The sequence below is a fragment of the Molossus molossus genome, unplaced genomic scaffold (genome assembly GCF_014108415.1).
Source record: "Molossus molossus isolate mMolMol1 unplaced genomic scaffold, mMolMol1.p scaffold_m16_p_7, whole genome shotgun sequence".
NCBI classification, from domain to species: domain Eukaryota; kingdom Metazoa; phylum Chordata; class Mammalia; order Chiroptera; family Molossidae; genus Molossus; species Molossus molossus.
Window position 1 is genome coordinate 97620045 of NW_023425401.1, and position 25897 is coordinate 97645941.

A 25897-nucleotide genomic window follows, 5' to 3' on the forward strand; every position below is an offset into this window, starting at 1 on the left:
TATGTCACGGTTTCCACAAAAAGCCTTATTCTCTGGGGTAACTGAGAGCCCCCTAGAAAGGGCAGGACAAAAAGGCATTACAGAGAAATTAGAAAATCCTTGCCTGCTTTACCTACTGGTTAGTAAGGAAGTTGCTGGCCCTTCTATGAGAGGGTGGAAGGAAAAGAAAAGAAAAATGTGGCAATTCATGCAGGTTATAGTGATCCCTTTTCCCATGACCCATGGGGCTTTGCAGACTCGGGGGACTTCCTGAGTGAAAGCCAGATTGGAAGAAAGCAATATGTAAGTGCTGTTGTGAGTGAAAAGCTAGTGTGAGTGTACTTTATATCAACATTAGCGTTGTGCCCAGTTCAGGGGTGACAGCCAGCTCTTGTCAAGGTATGAATAGCAACACGGCAGTTGCTTTGGGAAAGAACATGACCTGGCGCCCAGGAAGGCAGGAGGGTAACTCATTGACACTATGGATCCAGCAAGAAAAAGGTCACATTTCCAGCTGCAGAGAGAGCTAGAAGGGCCCTGCAGATGCATAACACGGGGGACAAAGGTTAGGTCCAGGAAGGCCGCTTGGTAAGACAGGTCAAGCGAGGATCTTGCCCAAGTCTTATCAGGGGTCTCACACTGCGCCTGCAGTGAAGATCTGTGTAGTTTGGCCCACACCATTGTGCTTTCTTTTCCTTTAAAAAATTATTCATTTGACCCAGCCGATGTGGCTCAGTGGTTGAGCATCGACCCATGCACCAAGAGGTTGCCGGTTCGATTCCCAATCAAGGCACATGCCCAGGTTGTGGGCCAAATCCCAGTGAGGGGCATGCAGGAGGCGACCAATCGATGTTCTCTCTCATTGATGTTTCCATCTCTCTCTCCCTCTCCCTTCCTCCCTCTCTAAAACCAATAAAGAAAAAAAAAATTTTTTAATTATACATTTGAACACATTTTTGAGGCGTAGAGGTGTGTACTCCTGAATTTGTTGATTCTCTCTTTTCCTTATTTTTACAACAAGCCTCTTCAGGCCTTTGTGTTTCCAGCCTGGCCCTCCATGGCAGGCATCTGAATTTGACACCTTTGGGTCTCTGTCATGCTCACCCTTAGCACAGGATGTTAGAGAATTGCTTAAAGACAACAGCAAATAGGCTCCCAAAGGTGCCTTCTGGTTTTGGACCCGAGAAAATTTAGCTTTTGCCTTTTGTTTATATTCCTTGGTGTATGTGGGTAGAGAGGAAAACCTGGATGTGTGTTTGCAGATGTGTGGGCATTAAGGGAAAACCAAAGGGGACTTCTTTCACCGAAATGGTCCTCATCCATGAAACCTCAAGAAGAAGGAAATTAGTGTTGCCTTTGGGATCAGTGTTTAGTTCTAAAATTCACTGGAGAGAAATTATTACCAAGTTGTATAATAATTTCCAAATATGCTAGGAAGTCAAAGTGCTCAAAATAGTTTGTCAAATCAATATTATTGGGGAAGGGGGGGATCCCTGAAAATTAAGTTATTTAAATGTAAATACCGATCTATATCTGATCCCTTACTGGGACGTCTATTGCTATTTGTGGGTAGAATTTACGGGATTTCGGTGTAACTTTGTAACTGGAATTCAGTTCTAAATATGCCTGTTTTCGCTGGCTTGTCTGTTTTTGTGTCTAAACTACGTTACACACAGCTAAAATAAAATGCTAATTTGTCTTTCTTTTTGTTTAAAAAAACAACCCACAATGTCTTTCTCAGCTGAATTCTCTTCTTCATTCTTTGATCTCTGGTTGACTGGAAACTGCCTCTGCCTTCATTTCTCCCTCTTCTCCCGGAGTGAGTCTTGTCTAAAATGTAGTCTGGTCAGGTAATTTCCTTTCTATTTCCCTTTGACTGAAAATGCCAACTTACCACTTTGGATGTTAATATTTTCTTAAAACAGCGTCTTTAAACTCTTTGAGTGATCCCCAAAGATTCATAGGTAGTATTGAAGGGAACTACAGTCCATTTTCCTCTGTAGAACATTCATGTGAAAGAAAAATATTTGTCCTCTGTGAATCAAATAAATAAAGTAATAACAGCCACTTTCCAGAGCTCCCATCAGCATGTGCCTAATTATAGTTTCCAAAACTTGAAACAGCCTTCCAGACAATTTGGCAGCGCCGCCTGACATTGGCAACTGTTGTGGAGCCCTTCAGAAACAATCTGATTTGTTGCCTGCTGGTTCCAAGTTAAATAGGTGTAGCTCTCTAATAGAAGATCAGGAATTTTCGCCACAATGGAACTTCGGAAACTCAGTAAGATTAAGGCAAATCTAAAATGCAAAACAAAAAAAATCTGAAGTACATCACATGGTACCATTTAACCAGTACCTTTCAATGCTCAGCTCTCCATACTGTCTGTCAAAATACGTCCATTTAGACTGGTGTCCATGGAAAAATGCAATTGCTCTTAGCTTTGCCTTCCTAATGAGAAAAGGCTGTGCCAAGAAAAACATGACTATTTCAGTTAAAACACATTTATTTTCTACAAACTCCCTTTTGCCAAGTACTAATATAAGCACAGGCTGGAAGAAAAGTAAATGGAAACAGAAATGTAGGTCCTTGTCCAAACCAAATTAATTACGAGGTAGCAAATAAAGAATCAAAGCTATAGAACGGTTTTCTCCCCAAGATTTCCACATGTTCTCACATATGTCATTAAGTGTCCGTTTCTCTTACGGGTACAGTTTGTGGTCCGTGTGTACTTTGGTGGGGCTAAGTTCTACGGATGCGCTTCTGAATTATCCCCTTCCTCCGCGGGAGACACACAGCACGGTTCTGGTCTGAAGAAGGTGCCATTAGAAAAGTGTCTTAGTCTGGACTACCCAGAGGCGGACCTGAACATAATGATTCAAGTGTCCTAGTTTACTTGGGAGGTGCAGAAGGCAGCCAATCAGGAATGTTAGTAATGTCATTAAGCAAGTCACCAGTTGGGCTGTTAAAACTGAATCCCCCTGGGGAAAGTCTGGAAGCTACCTCAAACACCTGCTGCAGAGTTATCCTGCCTGAGGCGTGAGTGAGCCTGAGAAGTATCCTCGCACCAAACCTCATGGGTGAGCGGTTGAGGGCTGCTCTTGGGGGTGTTAACTCTGAACTTCCGGAGTGTCTCCTGGGTGGGCAGCGTGGGCACCTGTAGCCAGAGAAAGTCCTCAGGCAAAGAAATGCAGGTTGGCAGTCGGGCTGGTACGCACCAGAGTCATAAGGGCTTGGGGACATGGGCAGGACACCGAAAAGTTAACCCGCAAGGGGTGAAATGCCTATCCAGCCCCAAAGGAATTACAGGTGACCTTTGAACAACATGGGTTTGAACTGCACACGTCCACATATATGTGGATTTTCTTTCAATAAATACTGCCAATGTATTTTGTCTTCCTCATGATTTTCTTAACCACATTTTATTTTTTCTAGCTTACTTTATTGTAAAAAATACAGTGTATGGTACATGTAACATACAAAATACATGTCAATTAACTGTTTATGCTATCGGTAAGGCTTCCAGTTAACAGTAGGCTGTTAGTAGTTAAGTTCTCGGGGGGAGTCAAAAGTTTGACACAGATTTTCTACTGTGCAGGGGTGTGGGGAGCAGGGGGTTGGCACCTCTGACCCCCACATTGTTCAAGGGTCATCTGTATTTAAAACTAGCCTATGCTGTATTCATTTCTAAGAGCATAGAAAGTTAAAAATAAGCTACGTTGTTTTAAATAGGCTTTCATTCTAGTTTTACTGATCGATGAGCAGGGAGTCCTTGAAGAACAGGACCTAGATGCTGGACAGTTCCAGCCCATGCTCACATCATAAGGGAGGTCAGGGTCTATGTAAAAACAAGCATCGGCTAATGATCCTTTCAATACCATCCACTTCTGATCACTAGGAATAAGTGTATTAACAAGAAACTGATTCGAACAAACAAACAACAGACACGGTGATTTATTTAGGCCAGAAACTATAAATGGCCGTGTATTAATTTTTCCTGCTTTCTCTTCATTAGGATTTGAGGCCAGGAGACGTCTCTGGCAAGCGGAACCTCTGGGAAAAGCAATCCGTGGATAAGGTCACATCCCCCACCAAGGTAATCTCCTGGAAGGATTTGAACTTCATAGGTTTGTTTCCTCCTCATACTGCAGTAAGGTGTCCTGGGTCAAATGAGAAAGATCACTGACTCACAGAGCTTTGCCCAGGTAACCAGCAGTTTCTAAAGACTTGTACATGGTTCAGTGAATGCAGGTTAATGTCATACAGCAGAAGCCGTCCAGCCCTGTGGATCAGTGCCGAGTAAGACATTCTAGAGACACCATAACAGTAGGAGTGTTGGTATTTCCTCACAAGGCTTGTGGTCACAGCCATCTGAAAATCATCTAGAGGAAAATGTCCATTCCCTGCATGGTTCCAAAGCCGCTTTCTGGAACCATCCTAAGGGATTACCTTGCCAGCAGCCGAGAACTCTCAAGGTTACTGAGGCAAAAATTAAAATAATATTCAGAAGTTAGATAAAACTTGCCACCCTATGAAAACTAATGGCTAAGAGTGCTTGGATTTGTACCTTTTTTTTTTTTGGTCTTCTGCTCAAAGGTTATGTTCATTCTTTACAAAGGGGATTCTGGACAACACCTAAATGATGCTCAGACTAAAAATAGGACCCCTTATTGTACAGGGAGCTAATTCAGCTCTTAATTGTAGCCCTCCCCATTTCCAGCAATAACCCAACCTTCTCCTTATAGAGAGAGATCAGAGGCCAACAGTAAGTAAGATTAGAACAATCTGCTTATGGGTCAACCTAGAACTAGAGACAGAAGCACTTTTTAAGCAAACTCAGGACTGAAGAACACCTCAAAGGCAATGGAGAAGCACCACAATCCACAGAGGTGGGAGAATTCCTTCCCCTTTCCACCTTCTCGCTGCCGGAAGTCCAGGGCACTGCCTTAAGAGTGTTACTCCTTCTTCTCCATCCACTACTTCTTCATTGCTCTTACAGTTCGAGATAATCCACTAGCCGGCCTTTCTACTTAAAGTGACTTTTAAATAAGTTCAGTTTTCAAAGTCATTGCTAAATGCGTTCAAGTACCTAGTAATAATTATCACCTCTACAAACCTCCAACATTTAGCGAGTGTCCACTCTATGCAAAGCTCTATTCTACCTTCTCAATCTACGTGATCTCATTTGACCCTCCAACCACCCTGTGAAGTGGGTATTGCTAGTATCCCCATTTAGAGCGGAGGAAAATAAGGTCCAGAGATATTGAGTAACTCTCTCAAAGCCACATGGCAAATAAGTAGCGAAGTCTGATCTAAGCTTGCATTCTTAACCATTTTTCATGCTGCTTTCTTTTGAGGATTGCATATTCTAGAAAATACAGAGTTTTAAAGTTCCTTGTATAATTTTGTCCTGGTGGAAAGGTATAGGGAAGTTGTTCTTTAGTTTGTTTGGGGGGTTTTTGTTTTGAACAAAGGATGAACTTTTGTTGGCCTAAGTGATTCTGGCCCCTCTAGCACATGGCTCTGACCTTCCAGAAATGTCACCCCAAATGTTTATATAGTCTCCTTTTGGAGTAGCAGATATCAGCTGTCCGTCGTCAACCATCACAGGTGTAATGGGGCCCCTCTAGGTTCTGGGAAGTGGAGTAAAGATATGATCTGAAAAGGTAGGACTCAGAGACCAACACTCACATACGACACAGCAGGGATGGTGGCACTCCCTGGAATTGTGCAGCATGGTGGTACAAGGTGGGAAGGTGACAGGATGAGTCTTCACACACACTGCGCCGTTCTCCTTGGTCTAGCCCACAAAACTCCTTCTACAGTAATCGTACTATAACTAGTAGGCCCAGAGCTGAGTTTCTGAGGCAATAGAGTAGGTAGCTCCTTTGTTCCAAAATGTCAGACTCACTACATGTCATGCAGTGATTCCTTTGAACGAAAACACACAGCACGTCTGGGAATGCAGATTCACAAGACTACATCTGGCCCTCTGTATCCTCAGGTTCCACGTCCACGGATTCAACCAACCACAGATCAACAGTACTTGAAAAAGTTATATTGTTGCTGACATGTACTATTCTGTTAGGCTGACCATGGTTGTGTCTGTACTGAACATGTACAGACTTTTTTCTTATCATTATTCCCTAAACAATATAGTATAACAACGGTTTATATAGCATTTACCAGGTATTATATAGCATATAATGATTTATATAGCATATATACCAGGTATTATAAGTAATCTAGAGATGATTTAAAGTATATGGAGTATATGTAAATACTATGGCATTCTCTATAAGGGACTTGAGTGTCCATGGATTTTGGTGTCCATGGGCATCCTGGAACCAATCACCCCAGGAACTGAGGGACAACTGTACTTTAATATTTGTGAATACCTCAGCAAGGATTTTTTAAAATATATTTTTATTGATTTTTTTATAGAGAGAGGAAAGGAGAGGGAAAGAGAGATAGAAACATCAATGAGAGAGAAATATCTATCAGCTGCCTCCTGTACACCCCCTACTGGGGATCGAGACTGCAACCTCAGCATTCAACCGGCAACCTCTTGGTGATGGGACAATGCTCAACCAATTGAGCCACACTGGCTGAGCCTTCAGCAAAGATTTTCAACAGCTAGCTGGGGGAAAGAAATGGTATACAAATAAGACTATGAGTCAGATAAGTTTCAAGGGTTAGGATATTAAAACAGAAGGGGGGAAACAAAGAACAGAAGAAAACTAAAGGTAAGCATATTCCACTTCAACACCAGGCCTTGACCTGGCCGAGACCGAGCCATCCCATCCAGTACGCCTGCTCGGGAGTGCACAGTACAGATTCCTGGCCCTTACGGCAGAGTTAAAAAATTTTTTAAAAGTAAAATAAAAAGTGATTCTGAATGCCCTAAGCAAGGCGAAAGATCAAGATAGAAAAAAGAGAATATAAAAAAGAGAGGAAGGGAAGAAAGGAAGGAGAAAGAGAGGGAGGAATGAAGGAAACGTAAAAAAAAAAAAAAAATCAACAGGGAAAAAACTAAGAGGAGCATATTTGAATAGAATGCCAACAATAATCCTCCCTTTCATAAGTATGTATTCCTGCCATATTATTTTTTTTCTGACACAAACATCTGGCTGAAACATGTGACCTGTCAACTTAAAGCTGCCTTCTCTTAACAGGTTTGAGACAGTTCAAGAAAGAAGCCAGAGTAGCCACTCAAGATGCTGGAGCAGCCCAGTTGAAGAGGGCTAATGTGCTCGGTTTTATATTTATGTTGATTTACTAAATTGGGTTAATTTCCTTGTGTTTTATTTTTCATTATCCCAGTAAACCCATGTATATTATCACTATATTTAATAATCACAGTCTAGAGAAGTTCATGGTAAAAGTACTGCCTTTGCACAGGAGCCTGTTTCTAAAGAAACCCGTGCTGTGAAATAGAGACTTTTCTACTGATCATCACAACTCTGTCTGAGCAGTGACACCAACCACATCAGAAGTCAAACAGGAGGAGGTTCAAGGTGAAAATTGCCTGAGGAATGTGTGCAGTCTCCAGAAAAACAAACCATAGAGGGGTTTGGTGTGGTTATTTTTTGTTTGTTTTTTTATTTTAAATACAGAAGTCATGTTGTTTCTGCACTTTAGAATAAAGCATGGAAGAAATTTTCTTAGTAGGCGATTGTAACACTTTCTGAAAGTAATCCATTTCAGATTGGAGATACTGCAATAATGATTGTCTTTTTTTTTTTTTTAATGTACTGTTAAGGTATTACTTTTTTCATGCTGATGACTATCTAAATTGGAAGATGATGTTAGAAGACAGTGGTACTGATTTCTTTAGGTTGGTTGCTTTGTGGATTTCTTTGGTAGTGATAGTAAACCACATTTTAGATGACCTGATCATGTATGTATGTGCATACACATATACAAACACACTAATGGTAGAAAGCTTTGTTGTGTGCTAGACTATTATATTTAGCAGTATGTCCTTGTAACTAGCCAATATCACAGCTTTTCAAAAATTAAAAATCACAATATTAATATTCATATTTGCCAATAGAGAAATGGCAGAGTAGGTTATCAGTATGTTTTCAATGCCCAATAGATAACTGTAAGAAAAAAAGAGAGAGTCAAAATGTCAAAATGAATTGACATTTTCTATACAGCATGGAATTTAGCTTATAGTTAAAAGCAATCTTGAAGTCCAATATGAATTTTACTCAATCTACCATCTGGGTCAAACTCAAAGCTTGCTGAGAACTGTATTCTGTTAGCAATCAAGTTCAAAATAGGTTGGCCTAGATGATATCTGAGGTTTCTTCCTTGTCTAAAATTTAAAGGTGGGAATCTTAGTGACAAGATTGTACAGATTGAAATACTGTGTATGTGTATACAAAGACCAGCTTTGGCTAATGTCTGGAAGCAGAGAAGAAAAGTAAGCAAAATCCAGAATTTAAGAGTCATGACAGTCCTTCCATCTTTATTATACTGAACCATTTTTTTAAATTAAATGTTCCTCCTTTTATTATTAATCATTGGTACTTGTCTTAAGTTGATAATGTGTTGAAGTTTCAAAAATATACGTAACGTTTACTAGTTTTACCATTTTCCCCAAGAGTCTTTATCAACTCGTCTTTTTTACACATGCAATCCACAGAGCAGATCTTATTTTAGCTTATAAGTTAAGTGCTTGTCTATTCTTCACAGTAGATGATAAAAGAGTACTCCGGTGTCTTGGCAACATGATCTAGCGTAGAGATAGATAGGATAGTTCTATAAACTTATACCTCATTTGACTTAACCAAAAGTGTCCTGGTCTCAACTGCTACCACAATGAGGGAGCCTCCCAAACGACTCTTTTCTAATCTACAGTATTTCCCTGGAAGAGCTAGCCAGGGCAGGGCTGGCATGAGTAGTGACTGCTGCCTTGCAAAGTCTATTTTCCTCAAAAAACAGTAAAGAGTAGTTGAATTCTCTAGCTTTTAGCATACCTGGGCCAAAGGAAGGAAAGCCACCAAGACTGCACAAGTCACCCACCATGACAGAGTAGATATGAGTCAATGATAAGACAAACTAGAACCCACGTGCGGTGCCTTTTTTAGCCTTGACTCTCGTCATTGGCGTGAAATGGATTGAAGTTTGAATTAGGGCCCATGGCGATGTAACTTTGCTTTGTTGTACTTTTGAACAGGAGCTTCTCATGATCACTATTATATTTTGTTTTTCTAGAAAGTCTAAAGTTGAGAAAAGAATATATCAATCCTGACTTTTATTCCAATGTTTGGATGGAATAAGTTTTAGGGTAGAATTTTGTTCAGTTTGGATTTAATCTTTTGAAAAAATAAATCCCATGTTTACTTGTTTGATTACAATTCTCTTTGTTATCTTTAAGAGGTAAAACTGCAAGGTGACTAGCATGTTCTGTGAATCTGCCATTCCTAAAAATTTTATAAACACTTGATGTTTTTCACTGATAATTGATCGCTGCAATAAATATATATTGTGAAAATGCATCCACAATAAATGGAATTCCTCCAAATGTCATTGCCTCCCTTGTTTTTATATTCTATATTGGTTAAGAGTTCTGTTGTAATAAAGATAGCAGCATCGCAAAATGTATGTTTCAGATTGAGTCTTGGTTTCACTCTTTAAAGAAGAAAAACCATTTCATATTTCTTATCACGGGCAATTTTCTAACAACTGACCAAACATATGGAAAAGGTTGAAAAGAGATTTTTTTAAATTCTTCTTCAAAAAGTTATCAAATGTTCCTCCATCCTCCTTCTCAGTCCCGGTATTGTCACACAACCACGCTTCTTGCTCCTGAGAGAGCAGTACTGTTTCCCCAAAGGTAGTTTCTTTTATAGTAGAAATAGCCATTAAATATATACCATTTGCAGAATATTTACTATTGACAAGGCAGTGGCAATTACATTTAAATCCAAGTGTCTCTTTGTAGTAAGTTTGTATATTTATGTAGCGCTACTTGGTCTGAAATCTGAGGTTCTTCTCATAAAGGTTTTGAAGGTGAGTCCAGAGCTCCTGAGCAGTCCCTAAATCCTGTCCATAAGATTGACAGAAATAAGTTACTGTAACTTAGAAAATGTTTAGTACTTTTTACTTCTATGTCCTAACAAGGAGGATGATGGCAATAAATTTAGACAACAAGATAGTTGTCATCAAAGTTAATTCACAAAATTAAGCAATGAAAATAATACAATCTGTAATACTAATACCAGGATGGTGGGACTAGAGATGGAAAATTAATTTTACAATGTGCATATTCAGGGTATAGTATAGTCTCTTGTGTGATGTAGGAACAGGTTTATTGGAGGTTTTTCCCTTTCCTTGCTTGCATTTGTGCTCCAAATGGAAAAATGGATAAGAAAAAAAGACCTCATGATTCTAAACACGTGTTCTTCCATAAAAGTAAAATGACCTAATGAGGTCTTAATTTGAGTGCTGTGTCTATGTGTCAAGCTTATTATTCATGTTGTCCAAACATTATATATCCTTACTGATTTTTTTGTTGTTTTTTGTTCTATTACTGAAAAAAAAAAAAAAAAGTAAAAATACCCCACTATGATCATGGATTTATCTGTTTTTCCTTATAATTTTGTTTTTCATATTTTAAGGTCATGTTTTAGGTGCATATACAAATCTAGAATCATATATTCCTAGAGAATTAAATACTTTGTCATTATGAAATGAATCTATGTGTAGCAAAGATTTTTGCCTTACGTTTATTTTTCTATTAATATTGTTACAGTGGCTTTCTTTTGGTTAGCACTTGCACAACGTAACTTCTTCCACCCCTTTACCTTCAACCATTGTATATACTTCAGTTTCATTCTTTTTTTTTTTTTTTATCCTCACCCGAGGATATTTTTCCATTTTTTGTACAGATAGAGTGGGAGGGTGAGAGAGGAAGGGAGAGACAGATAGAAACATCGACGTGAAGGGACACATCGAGTGGCCGCCACCCGCACGACCAACCAGGGCCGGGGACAAACTGCAACCGAAGTACGTGCCCTTAGCGGGAACCGAACCCGGGTCTTTCCAGACCGCAGGCCGACGCTCTAACCGCTGAGCCAAACTGGCCAGGGCTATACTTCAGTTTCAGATAACATGTCTTCGAAAATCATATGGTTTGAGTTTGGATTTTAATCCAGTCTGATCATCTTTGAGCTTTGACTGGAGTGTTTAGTCCTTTTATATTTAATGTAATTACTGATATATTTGCAGTTAAATAGCATTCTAGTATGTGCCACCTGTTGCTTTTTCTTTCTTGCTTCGGTGCTGGGATTTCTTCTGCTTCCAAGCATATGTTGATCTACAAGAGGCAGCTGAAAGGCTGGGCTAGACTTCTGGTAACCCAGTGGGGCTAGAGGACAAAGGAATCTTCAGCTGTCAAGGACGAGGGTTTGTTCAACTACCAGATTATGAATTTCCAAAGAACTGCTTCCTGAATGTAACGATGAGCGTGAAGGAATCTGGTCTTCATAAAGATTGCTGCCTGCCTTCACTCTGGGAACAATTACATTATTCTAGTGGGGAGGTAAATTATAAATAACAGACATGAAAAGTTACAAAATATTGAGTTACAATTCAAGAATTTAAGAGATAAAAGATCACAAGTTTAGTACGTAACTGTCAAAGATTATGTAACACATAATTCAGTATTTCGAGGGAGGAGAGAATACTTCAGAGAAAAAAAAATATTTGCCTTATATTATTTTGTACCCTCAAAGGTATACCCAGTGCTCTGCATAAAGTGGTGCTTGATAAGAGACAAGATGATGATTTCCTGAGCAGCCCAATTTATAAACTGCTAGATGTACTACTGTCAATTGTTGTAGAGTTCTTAGAGATCTGAGAGATTAACTTGTTTTATGATATTTTTATTCCCAGATTTATCATTCCTGTATCAATCAGTGTTGTATCTCAGCTCCATAAAGAATGTTGGCCTCTTACTTTAATAGAGATTTAATAACAGAGTTTTGCCAAGGCATGCTTTTAGTGATGTCAGCTTTTGTTATCTGGAATTCTTTTCCCCAGAAAAGTTTCTCATTAAAATGGGTTTTAGAAGTCCCAACTGATCATTTCTACCTAGATTAAAAAAAAAAAACCTTCATTCAATAATCTCTTACTGAAGGTACTAATATAAAAATTATGCAGAGCTACAATCATACAGAATGCAAGATTATTTCCTTAGCTAGCTTTCAACCGGGGTCAATGGTGACACTACAGTCACGCAAGGATCACTGCAGCAAGGTAAGCAGGTACTCAAGCATCAGCGGAATATGGTGTCACTGTCACCAATTAGAGGTTAGCTAGTGAAATGGTAATGACACCTAACATTAATTGGGCCCTTACCAAGTCCCACGCACTTTATATAGTATTCACTCATGTGATCCTCCCGACATCCCTACATGATAGGTGTAAATAAGTGGAAGCATGCAGAAGGTAAAAAAGGTTGCTCGATGTTAAATGGCTATTAAGTGGCAGAATATTTGACCCCAGGCAATTGGCTCCTGAGCCCACCCTCCTAACCTCTAGACCAGACTCTTACAAGAGACCGTTACTGTGCAGGAGCATGCCCAGAAGAGGGCCCTGGAAGGGGGCAGGTTGGAGCCAACGCTTTCCTCCTGAAGCCCACAACACAGAGCAAGAACAGCACTGGAGAACAACGCTGTAAACTTCAACTTGGCCCAGTTAAGGAGATATTTGCCCTTTTCCTCCCCAGCCCCTGCTCATCCTAACACAAGGAACTGGTACCTAGAGAAAATGGGGAGATGGCTGTAAGTAGCAAACACCCGCTCCCTCCCACCTCCCAGGCCACCGGAGCTGGGGACAGATCTAGGTTGCCTGAGGGGTGAAGAGAAGGAGGGGGGTTGAACTGACTTTGAAACGGAGGCTTAAGATGTACTTGCTACCAAATCCCTGAGTGAAATCTTAGGTACCAAAATGAAACTGTTTTAGCCGCTGAGAGTGGCTGGAAAGGTATGGAATCTGGACAAGTTCTCTGTGGAAAGGGAGATTTCTCCACTGCAGTTCTGGGGCAGTTATTGGGGGGATGAAAACATGTTTTTTGTCACGAGATTTCGCACTGACCCTGAGAACTCTTCTTTCTCTTTTGAGGTGATTCTGCCTGTTCATTTTCTATAGAGCGGGCAGGGGGCATCGTTACTACCTCATTTCCCAGTGTTTAGGAGAACGCTTCCTTATGGTCCCCAAAGTTAGACATATTATACAAACATTATACAAACCAATTCTACCAATGATACAGGGATCAGGAAAGACTTCACTGTGGGGATGGCCCTTGAGCCGAGTCTTGGTTAGCTGACTGGCTGGGAGAGATTTCCGATTTGAGCTTGGAGACATTTTGAGAGGTTTGGCCCTATACTGGGGCCAGACAGTCTGAGAACAGCCAAGATGAATACTAGATGGATGACCCCAGGGCTCCCAGATCTAACGTGGCTTTCTCAGCCAAATTAAGACAAGACTTCTAGCCACATAACCAATAACTTCTGTGATATCATAAATAACTCTGTCATAGTCACTTCACCTTCTCATTGAAGTCTCTGCTCAATAAATTCCAAATGATATAATTACACAAAATAAATATAGTCCTAATACAACTTACATTTGGCCATATTGCCAAAGTGAACTTCCTTCTTGATTCCCACACTTAATAACTGTGCCTTTTGGCCCTGGCCAGTTTGGCTCAGCGGTTAGAGCGTCGGCCTGCGGTCCGGAGAGACCCGGGTTCGGTTCCCGCTAAGGGCACGTACTTCGGTTGCAGTTTGTCCCCGGCCCTGGTTGGTCGTGCGGGTGGCAGCCACTCGATGTGTCCCTTCACGTCGATGTTTCTCTCTCTCTCCCTTCCTCTCTCTCCCTCCCACTCTATCTGTACAAAAAATAGAAATATATCCTCGGGTGAGGATTTAAAAAATAAAAAAAAATAAAAAAAAAAATAAAATAACTGTGCCTTTTGGAGTCTTGTTTTGGTTTTTCTTTTCCTCCTTTCTTACTCTACTTTCATTGTTTTCCTTTTATACCGCAGGTTTGGAGTAGATAAATCCACCAAAACTTAGGGGAAAAATTGCTGTAGAAATAAAACTGCCTCCCCAAAGGTAGAAGCTGGCTATATAAGGAGTCTATCCATAACCTTCTCTGATAAGATCAATGGGAAGGGGAACAAAAATTCAGACTAACAAAGCCCAGGCCTCACTTCCACTTTGACCTCAATGCAAAGAATTTTGTCTCTGTTACATACTACTATCTGTAATAGGAGAGTAAATATTTTGAATAAGAGAAGCAGATGCTTAAGAACACCAAGTTGAATTTATCTGGGAAAGGAAAAAATCCTAATGAATTCTCTTTCCTTAATATGATACTGACTTTAGCCAAGCTCTGGCTGAACAGTGCTGCCTGGTATGACTCATGACACTGGTCATCTCTTGGAGCCTTTGCATCTGCCTCTTCCCCTGCCTGGCTAGGTCTTCCCTAGACATCTGTTAGGAGGACTCTGATGACTTTCTCAGTTTAAGCTGATGGTTGTGAAAGAACTCAATTTAAGCTGATGGTAGGCAAAAAGGTTTATTCACTTTCCAGAGGAAAGGGGCTGAGAGCTAGAGAGCCCTATCTCCTTGAAGGACTGAGGTTTTTAAGGGCTGTTTAAAGGTTAAGGTGGGGCTCTGGGGCAGAGCTGGCATCATCGGGGTGCAGATGTGCAGCATGCTCTGTGCCGCCGGCACAATGCAGCTATATCTAGAGATGGGTGGAAATTTACTGTGGGTTAAGTAAAAGGTCTATGGTCTTAGATGGGTCACCGATCAGGGTCTGTCAACACCCACATGGCTCAATCCTTTACTTGCTTCAGGTCTCTGCCCAAACGCCTCCTGGTCAAAGAAGCTTTCCTGCACACCCCATCAAAAGAACTACCCCTACACCAAGGCCCACCCACTCAGGTCATTCCCTATGCTCAATTTTTCCATTTTACTTCTCTCCATAGCAGTTATCTCCTGGGTGTGTGTTTGTTTTCTATTGGTTTGTCTGTCTCCTTCTAATAGTATATAACCTCCATGCAATCAATAATCGCCGTCCACAGGGTGCAGTCCCTGACAAGTAGTAGGCATTCAATAAATATTTGTTGAATTAATGAGAGAATTATGATTTTTTCAAAGTTTTTAAAATTCCTAAGTATTTTCATGCACTAAGATAGTTTTGTTTTGTTTTTTTCCTCTATAGCAGTGGTTTTCAACCTTCCTAATGCTGCGACCCTTAAATACAGTTCATGTTGTGGTGACCCCCAACCATGAAATTATTTTCGTTGCTACTTCATAACGGTAATTTTGCTACAGTTATGTCTTAGGCGACCCCTGTGAATGGGTCGTTCGACCCTGTCTCACAGGTTGAGAACCGCTGCTCTATAGGCTTACTTGAAATATCATGTAAATATTTGGATTAAAAATCATGAGACTTAAGTCCCAGCTCAGCTATTAATTTCTTGTATAACCTAATCTGAATGTTTTAGAGCTTCACCTTGTACATCTGACGGCCTGTGGCTCATAACCATGACTCTAAAATCCAACAGCAAGAGAGATCCCATATATAAACATTCTCTGTGCATGCCGCCTTTAGTAACATATGTATGGTTTAAAACAAGGTACAATTATAAAGAGTAACTATTTTCCAAGAGAGTTTTATCTCACATATGTTCTATTTCTTTTCCTTCTAAACTGCCGACCTCAAAAAAACCTGTTATTTTTCAGAATCTTACAAAATCTAAAGATACGGACCTATTTTCCATGCTTAAGCCAAAGCTTTGCCCTCTTTTCTACTTTCAAACTTGCTATATAATTCATTATCTCCATTTGCACATTACGAATCTCATGACATATAACGCCCCAGGTAGGAACCAAACATCTAAAGACTTTTTTCCCTAGCTACATTACTTTAAAAACTGTTTCAAACAGATTGTTATCCGCCGGAGCTCAAGATCAGGAGAAAACCAAGGTGGACGAGCAGGAATAATGCCCCAGACTGGGCCGGGAAGCCCGTATCTGCCAGATACTGTGCTCCGAGTGTCACCTAACGATGATTATACTGAAAGAACCTCTGTGCTGATAAGCACCTTGAGAGCTCACCCTAGCACATCTATGACTCCTCTGTCAAGCACGTAGAGAGAAAATGTTCATCTCCGAATCGAACCCAGATCACCGGTCACACAATTGTGCAAAACGCAATCAGCGTGGGGTACAAACAAAGTCCAACAAAGCACTTAACCAGCTCGCTACAGCCTCCTCGGCGGTCGGAACCTGGGAACAAGTCACTAAATCACTGTCCCCGCCCCACCCGCCCTCTCCTGGCCTGAACCTCCGGCGGCGCCACCGCAGCCTGGGCTCTGGTTCCACCCGCCCCGCACTCTCTGCGCCCACCGCTTCGGCCCCTAGTTCCCGTCATCCTCCGGGGTCTCCCTTCCTCGGGCCGAAATCCCGCGAAGTCTCTCTCTCTTCTCGCTACTCGCTAGGTGATTCCGGAGGGCTGTCATAAGTCTCGCGAGGGTGGTCCCGTTGCCCAGGTAACGAGTGGCCTTGCCTCCCGGCGAAGGGCGTGGCTGGGACGCTAAACTGGACCGTAATTATGTCGGGCTGCTTCCGCCACGGAAAAGAGGCCTGGCCGGGCCAGTGGACTCGGGCCAGAGGACTCGGGCCGGGAAGGAGGGGCGGGCCGAGGCGGGACAGCGGAGCGCGGTCCTGAGGACAGGAGATCGTAGACGGGGCGCCCCCCTGCGGGAAGCGAGCGCACGTGCACACACCCTCCCGGGAAAATGAGCTCCTACCCACCCTGCCGTGTCCAGACGTGAGCGAGGGAGGGACACCTGGACAACCTGTGACTGAACCGTCCTTCTCACCGAGAAAGTCATCGTGCCTGCCTGCAGACCAGGCCTGGCGGCGCCTGCTTTTGCCTCTTCTGCCTCAGCCGTGGGAGCGCCCACTAGTTAATCAGTGTTTAATCAGTGTGTGCAGCTCGGGTTTTCCTCTGCAGCAGGTCAGCCCCGCTGGTGTTACCCTGCTGCGGGGGTTGGCGTTACCCTGCTGCGGGGGTTGGCTGCTTGGGAGGTGCTATGCAAGGAAGAGATGTGGTTGTCGCTAGGTAGTTTTATTTATTGATAGCGAGTAAAGGGAGTTCACATCCGAAAGCTCTCTCCCTGAAGGAAGGCCTAGCTGTTAGCGATTGTTTATATACACCCTTTGGATAATTACATGTTGATTTCTTCTTTGCAACTGGGTCAACTTATCTGGTTGGGTTCCAGGCAAGCTCATCATGTTGCAGCTGTGTGTGCAAAATATTTTAACATTTAGCAAGAATAACGTTTAGTAAGAACCCAGACAAGAAGACTCTTGTCCTGGCTTACATTGGTGTGCCTTATGCACATGTAAGGAAGTAGAAGCAGGTTTATGCCAACCCCGTTTCCCATATTTGGAATTGTGGTGATCCCCAGGCTGAAACGGCCGTCTCTTGGCACTGAAGGGCTTAATAAGACACACTTCTCTGTTGCATTGGTAGTGATTTGCTGTGGAGCTTGGACTTTCTGCCATGTAGTCTTGTTCCAGAGCACACTTTTTGTAGAGAGGAGCTTAAACAAATAGACTGGGAATTAGTAAATTCCTTTGGTCTCCAAATAAATAAATAAACAAACTCTTGATTATTATTTCATTGTCTTAGTAATAAACAGTTGGGAGAATACTTGCATAGCAAGGATAATGGTCATCTCCAATACTACCTTCTAAAAGCTACTGAGATTTCAGTAAGACAAATATAATTGAATATTGAAATAGAGACGGACGGTATCTATAGAATAGTAACCAAAATATAAAGAGAAAAGCCTGTTGTAGGCTTTTGATCTATTGGTCAATTGAAAATTAAGCAGAAAATAAATGTCTTCTATTGCTGCATTTCACTGCCTGAATAAGTAACTATAATTTTTCTTTGATTCATGATTTTTTTTTAATGCCTTGGGATTAATCTGAATTTGCTATTGCTTTCTGGTAAGTAATTGTAAATATAGGGTGTAAGTGATTTGGCTTTATACCCTATAAATTCTTTTTTAATTTACTTATTTGATTTGTCTTTTATTGTGATTTGGTACAGAAATGAAAAATTTCTTCAAGTCTTCGAAATTGGTTTATTTAGCTGTATCCTAATAACTTAGTTTTAAAAAGAAGCCTGTTGCCACTTAATTAAAAACAATAGAATGTATTTTGGGTACTCATTTAATGTTATAAACTTTCAATTTAAAAGCTGTCAATAAATTCCTTGGAAATTGTTTTACAACCTACCAGTAAATAAAAGAAATTTCGAGCCAAATACTAAGAGATGTCAGAAGATTCAGAAGAGGAGGACTATTCAGACAGAACAATCAGTGATGAAGATGAATCAGTATGTTTTCCTCAACTTTATCTTATTTAATTTGAGATAAAACTTGTGCTATATAGGTTCCCAGTAAAAGTATTATATAATCAGTTGAAAATAAGAATCAATTGGATGTTTAAATCATGTGTCATTGAAGTTGGGAAATAATTTGATTGAAAGCCAAAATATCCCTATGTGCAGTATGCCCCATCTACAAAGATAACTTATATTGGCAGTGTTTTTCTGAAAATAAATAAATAAATTGGGTAAGATTCTTCTGAGTTCTATTAAAATGTGTGTATTAAATCATTATTAGGGAGCTTTATAATTCCTTTCCACTTTCCTATATGTACTGATTGTACTGTATTCAACATAATATGATACTGGAACCTCATGTTTTAAACCTACTTTGTAGCTCCATAATAGGTTTAGTGTGGCTCTAATGTAACAAAGGGAAGGACACAGAGGAAGAAAAAGGGGGAAAAAACAAAATGCAGTATTTAAAAATATTTTGTCTCATTCCAGTAATATTTGTGAGATATTGTCTTCACATTTTAGTAAAGTATAAATTATCATGTATGTAAGTTAAGGTCCCAAAATAAGCTCCCCAAAATGCTGTATAACCAACCCTTTAAGTGTGTGACTTTCTGTGTTTCTTTTTGTCTTTTTTTGTTAATTTTTCTTAATTTAAATTGTTTTGCTAAGTTACCAAGAATCTTTAAACTTTATTCTTCCCTGCAATCATTACCCTGTAGAAGAAGAGGAATGAAAAATGAAAACTTGAAGGTTTCAGGCTATTTGAAGTGGTGTGTGCTTTGAAACCAGTAGCCCATAATCATCCTTTAATTTTTTTCATTAGAGATTAAACACATGCACTCTATTCTGAGTATAAACTAGATGTAAAAAATTTCTGAATTTGGAAACTGTTGGTTTTTAAAAGAGAAATATTTGTAAACGCTCTTGTTTTAGGATGAGGATACCTTCATGAAATTTGAAGACTTCCACCAGTGTGCACTTTTAACAGGTTTGAATTTATGCATATATTCTCCCTTCTCTTTATGATATGACCTTGAGTGGATGAAAACTAACAAGATGAGAAAACAGTCAGACTGAATAATACAGGGAGTTATTATTTTGTTACTGGATAAGGAGAGAGAAATGTATTCACTTTTATAAGAATCTTTTGGATTGTTTTAAGGTTTGTTTTAGGTAAACCTGATTTTTTATTTAATTAAAGGAAAATGGTCAATACTTGATAAAGGACTTAACACGAGAATTTACCTTGACATTTCTTTAAATAACCGACTCTTTAAATGCATCTACAGTATGACTGGAGTTATAATGGACACAGTGTTTTGGAGCTATATCTTTATTTAAATGAAGTATGCCTGTATAAAGAGTTTTCTTAAAGTCATTTATTTGCAAATTTACATGTGCATGTAGGCATTTTAATGTACACTTGATTTTTTAAATTTTATACATTTAGAGTTGTGCTTTTCAAATGCACACTAAAATGTTTCTTCCAAATAGTCACATATCTATCACAGATATTTTGAAATTGAAGATAAGACCTTTATTTATGTTTTATTGTTTTGTCTTTTTCACTGTCATCCTAAAATAAATCTTCACTTTTGAGATAACCACTATTCTCAGTTTGGTGTTTATCCTTCCAGAATTTTTTCTTTGCATTTGTACACATATCTCTACCCATAGTCGCAGGAAAGTTGTAGTACTATTTTGTGGTCTTCCTGCTGCCCTTTTTCTCTTCTTAAAATTTTATCAGTCTGTTAGATAAAAGGAAGTAACTCACTGTTTTTATTAACATTTATTTGCTCACTAAAGAAATTGAGAATTGTTTCATATGCGTGTCTGTTTATATTCCCTTGTGTTATGAATGGCTCTTTCATAGTAATCCTTTGTTAACTTGGTTTACATTGCTTTCGTTGTTTGGAATTATTTTGATGTTAATCATTATTCATTTGTGGCCCTATTTTTATATGTTTAAGCTGCAAAGCCTCCTACTCTAAGATCATCAATATAATTATCGAAGTTTTTTTTTTCCTTTTTTTATTAATTATTTTTGTTGCAGATGTTTCTTCTTTTTCCCCATAGACACCCTCCTTCCTGTCCCCCGCCCCCCAACCATTGTTGTCTATGTCCATTGGTTACGCATTCAGAGTTTTCTTGAAATAGTTTTATGTACTTGTTTGAATTTTGGTATTTAATTTCTCTTTAATTTACATTTACAAATAGTATGAGGTATGGATCTAATTTTATTTCCTAATTCATAAATATTAGCCTCGCCATTTTTAAATCATACTGTAAATTAGACAAAGTGTAGTCTATTCACGTAATAGGATACTGGATGCTTAATAAATGTCCGTGGAATAAGTGGATATAACAATCTTGAGAAGAAGCAAGGGAAGGTAATATTTCTTATTTACAAGTAGTATGATTTATATCCAAAGAGGCTGCATTAGCCAGCCAAAATCATGTATAATCGAAGTGGTAGAATAGAACTGTTTGACTCCCAGTCCCATTGATATATCTGCTATTGTATAAAAATAACCCAGAACTAAATCTAGGTTAAAAGTCACATTTCTTGGGACAACCCCATTGTATTCTATGTGAATTATGTTCCTGGGGTTGTGACACATAGTAGCTGTAGAATGAGAACTGAGAAAAAGTTGTGACTGAGAGTTCACAACTTTTGAGAATATAGTTCTAGTAGGTAGTGAGGAATATGGTCAGTGGGTGTATTTAACCTATTAGACAAATAGTTGCCTCAATGTAATTAAGTTTAAGAAAACTCTTCAGGCCCTGGCCGGTTTGGCTCAGCGGTTAGAGCGTCGGCCTGCGGTCCCGAGAGACCCGGGTTCGGTTCCCGCTAAGGGCATGTACCTCGGTTGCAGTTTGTCCCTGGCTCTGGTCAGTCGTGCGGGTGGCAGCCACTCGATGTGTCCCTTCACGTCGATGTTTCTCTCTCTCTCTGTTCCTCTCTCCCCCTCCTACTCTACCTGAACAAAAAATGGAAAAATGTCCTCGGGTGAGGATAAAAAAAAATAAATAAAAAAAAAAAAAAAAAAAGAAAACTCTTCAGTAAACCTTTTGCTAGAAAAGTTGCAAGAAATAAATGCAATCCCTATCAAAATCCAAAATGTTTTTGGAGTAGCAGTGACAAGGTAAATTAATAGTATTTGACATCAGCAACTGTTTTCCAGCTACTGTGAAGATCAATTGTTAACAAAATTTCATTAGTACTTTTTATTTTTAAAATGCCATGAGTTATAAAATATTTATAATGATATCTACAGCTATTCACAAATTAATGGTGTTGGAGGGAAAAAAAGGAATATATAAAAAAGTATCGGAATTTTCCCTGGCTGGGTATTTCAGTTGGTTAGAGCATCATTCTGATATACACCAAGGTTGCAGGTTCAGTACTGGGTCAGGACACATATAAGAATCAACCAGTGAATGCATAAATAAGTGGAACAACAAATTGATATCTATCTCTCTCTCTCTCTCTCTCAAATCAATTAAAAAGAATTATAGGCCGTGGCCTGTTTGGCTTAGCAGTTAGAGGTCGGCCCTCTCACTGAAGGGTCATGGGCTGGATTCTGGCCAAGGTCACATACCTGGGTTGCAGGTTTGATCCTCTCCCTCTCCCTCCCTTCCACTCTGTCTAAAAATCAATGGAAAACTATCCTCAGGTGCAGATTTAAAAAAGAAAAGAATTATAGGAATTGGAGTTTTGCTTCTTAACACTCATGATTGTGTTTCAATCTTTTTCCAGCTAACTCCATTAGCGACCCATTTTTCCCCCGGACTACACAGATACTATTGGAATATCAGCTAGGAAGATGGGTGCCACGTCTTCGTGAACCACGAGATTTATATGGTGTCTCTTCTTGTGGTCCATTGAGCCCAACACGGTGGCCGTACCACTGTGAGGTTGTTGATGAAAAAGTCCAGCATATTGGTATGTTCTTAAGACTCCTGGTATTAGAATAATCGTTCCAATAGAAATATAGTGTGAGTCATACAGAGGTGGGCCAATGTAGGTTTACAGTTGTTTGTATGGAAAACAATATAATAATTCATAAATAATAATACAAGAATAAAGCATTTCACGTACTCACAACTATAAACCTACTTCTGCCAATCCCATATAGGTCATTTAAATTTTTCTAGTAGCCACATTTCAAAAGGTAAAAAGAAGCAAGTGAAATTGATTTCAGAAATATTTTTTATTTAACCCAAATATATCCAAAATACTTCACATTCTTTTTTTATATGAAGCCTTCAAAAACTGGTATGCATTTATAATTACATTTCAGTTCAATTTCAATTTGTTCACATCCTTGCCAACACTTTTCTTTTTTTCTTTTTTTTATTTAAATAGCCATCCTAACAGGTGTGAGATGATATCTCACTGTGGTGTTGATATGCATTTCCCTGAAGAAAAGGGATGTTGACAATGCAATCCCTAGCAAAATCTCAATGGCATTTTTTACAGAAATAGAAAAACAACTATAAAATTCATATGGAACCACAAAAGGCTACAGATAGCCAAATCACCCTTGAGAAAGAAGAGCAAAGCTGGAGGTATCAAACTTGCTGATTTCAAAATATATTACACAGCTATAGTAATCAAAACAGTGTGGTACTGACATAAAGATAGACATACAGAGCAATCAACAGAATAGAGAGCCCAGAAATAAATCCACGTATATATGTTCAGCTGATCTTGATAAGAGTACTAAGCATAAGATGAAAGGTGGGTTGGGGGAATGGGTGAAAAAGGTGAAGGGATTAAGAAGTACAAATTCATTGCTAGACTAACAAACCTCAAAGGGAAGGGGGTTGGGGAGTGGGAAGAAATAAACCAAAGAACTTATATGCATAACCAATGGACACAGACAATAGTGTGGGAAAAGGCGGGAGGGGGGCGGGAGTGGGGAGGAGGGGGTCAATGGGAGAAAAATGAGGAACATCTGTAATACATTCTACATTCAACAATAAAGATTTTAAAATTTTTTTTAAAAGTGCTAAGCATGTACAATGGGGAAAGGATAGTCTCTTCAACAGATGTTGAGAAAATTTAATATCCATATGCAAAAGAATGAAATTGGACCCTTGTCTTACACCATAAAAAAACATCAACTCAACATGTATTAAGGACTTAAATTTAAGATCTGAAACTGTATAACTCCAGCAAGAAAACATAGGGGAAAAGCTTCATGACATTGTTCTTGGCAGTGATATGGATATGACGCCAAAAGCACAGGTAACAAAAGCAAAAATAAACAACTGGGACAACACAGAGCTTCTGTTCAGTAACAAAGGAAATAACACAGTGAAAAGTCAACTTGTGGAATAGGAAAAATATTGGCAAACTGTATTGCTGATAAGGAGTTAATCTCTAAAATATATAAGGAATTTCTACAACTCAGTAGCAAACAAACTAATAACCAGATTAAAATGGGCTAAGGCTTGAATAGATGTCTTTCCAAAGAAGACAGAAATGGCCAACAGGTATATTTATTGACTTTTTATGTAAACTGATAAAATTATTTGCCATTTTGTTGTTGGTTCAAGTTACAGTTTTCTTCTTGATCTGTAAATGCTCTATACTTATTTATGAGATTATGTTGCATACTTTTTTTTTACTTTGTCATGTGCCTTTTATCTTTCTCATGTAGAAAATTTTAATTTTTATGTAATCACTCTATCATTTTTCTATGGTGTCTGGGTTTTTTAATCCTCATATTTCTCTTAGCAAATTTCAAGGTTTTTTTGTGAATAAAATTTTTTTCCATCAGGAATCCATTTCGATGCAAGAAGAGAGCTCCCAATCCAGTTTTGTTAATTGTCTAGCCAGTTGTTCTAACAAAATTATTAAATAAATTTTTGTCTACTGATTGGAAATGCCATAATTATTATATACTAAATTTCTACGTCTATTTTTGAATTATATTCTATTTCACTAACCTGTCTATTCATATGGTGACTCAAAAACCTTTAATGCTATTGTTTTAAACTATAAATTTTGTTATTTGTTATGTGGTAAACTTAGTTTCCCATCATTTTTTCTTTTAAAAAGTTTTCCATTGTTTTTGGCTTATAATATTTTGCCTTATTGCATTGGCTTACTTTGCCATATTGTATGTATTTCTATATGGAATTTAAAATAAACTTTCGTATTTGTCCCAAAATTAATACTGGTAACTTTATTGTGATCGCATTGCATTTATAGATTAAGCAAGAGCGACATCTTTACAATACTGCATCTTCCTAAGCCAAGAACAAGGTATGTCTCACTATATAGTATAGTTGTCCTTTATCCACTTTGGTATAATTTTAATTTTTTTCCCTGCACTTTTTCTAAATTTTATTGTTAGGTATTTTATTTTGTTGCTATTTTAAATAGGATCTTTATTGCACATTATTTTCTAACCTGTTATGTAGAGGAAAGTTAAGTTTTGTGTATTAATTTTGAAACCACCCACCTCTAATTTCTAGTTTTTAAATTATTGTACATGTGCTTTTATACAGTTATATCATCTAGTAGTAATGTAATTAAAGCTCCTCATTTCCAATTTGTATACCTCATACTTCTTTTTTTTGACTGGATGCATTGACTGGTACTTTAAAAAAATAATTAATAGTTTTATATTCATCTTGTTCCTCATTTTAATTGGAATACTTTTGTGTTTTCTCTCTAAGCAGAATAGTGGCTTACTATTTGAAATACATGTGCTTTTGATTTTTATTAAGGAAGTATCCATTTATTCTTTATGATTAAGAAAATTTACCGGAAATAATTACTAAATTTTATTAAATGCCTTTCAACATTTACAGAGAGAAAGCGTCATAGGTTCTTATTTGATGTATTCCTTTGGTGAATTATACTAATAGGTCATGCGGTAATATATATGTTGTTGTTAAGCCTCACCTGAGGATATGTTTTGCCACTTTTTTTTTTTTTTTTTTAAGGAGAGTGAAAGTGGTGGTGGTGGGGGGGAGAAACATCAATGTCAGAGAGAAACATCAATTGGTTGCCTCCTGCGTGCTCCCTGACCAGGGCCACGGATCGGACCTGCAACCTAAGTACATGCCCTTGACCAGGAATCAAACCCACAACCCTTTGGTGTGAAGGCCAATGCGTTATCCACTGAGCAACACTGGCCAAGGCTAACTTTTTTAATTCTTGCCTGAGGATATGTTTTTTATTAATTTGAGAGAGAGAGAGAAAGAGAAGCATCTATCAGCTGCCTCCCCTACTTGCCCTGACCTAGGATCGAGCCCACAACCTAGGTATGTGCCTTGACTGGAAGCCAAACCCACAACCTTTGGTGCATGGGACGATGCTCCAACCAACGGAGCCACCAGCCAGAGCTGAACCAGGTGTCTGTTATTGGAATGAACTGCAATTAGTCGTTGTGTGTTATTTTGTGTGTTGCTAAAGTCTGCTAATATTTTATACAGGATTTTTGCTTTA

General features: G+C 39.0%; 2 protein-coding genes across 13 annotated transcripts in view; both read left to right on the plus strand.

Annotated features, from left to right (window-relative positions):
- The window catches only part of CALD1 (caldesmon 1), a 208539-nt gene extending 199037 nt beyond the window's left edge, over positions 1-9502 (plus strand). For all 11 annotated transcript variants that reach the window (XM_036246739.1, XM_036246738.1, XM_036246737.1 and 8 more), the window contains 2 exons: positions 3992-4072; positions 7152-9502. In XM_036246739.1, coding sequence (XP_036102632.1) covers positions 3992-4072; positions 7152-7157 — 87 coding nt within the window. In that variant the 3' untranslated portion in view covers positions 7158-9502. The remainder of the gene's footprint in view (positions 1-3991; positions 4073-7151) is intronic.
- A 7123-nt stretch (positions 9503-16625) lies between these two features.
- The window catches only part of AGBL3 (ATP/GTP binding protein like 3), a 63437-nt gene continuing 54165 nt past the window's right edge, over positions 16626-25897 (plus strand). The window contains exons 1-5 of one of the 2 annotated variants that reach the window (XM_036246405.1): positions 16626-17028; positions 18324-18420; positions 19363-19417; positions 22190-22375; positions 24653-24706. In XM_036246405.1, the coding sequence (XP_036102298.1) occupies positions 18358-18420; positions 19363-19417; positions 22190-22375; positions 24653-24657 (309 nt within the window). In that variant the 5' untranslated portion in view covers positions 16626-17028; positions 18324-18357 and the 3' untranslated portion in view covers positions 24658-24706. The remainder of the gene's footprint in view (positions 17029-18323; positions 18421-19362; positions 19418-22189; positions 22376-24652; positions 24707-25897) is intronic. The other variant, XM_036246404.1, reaches the window with a different exon arrangement.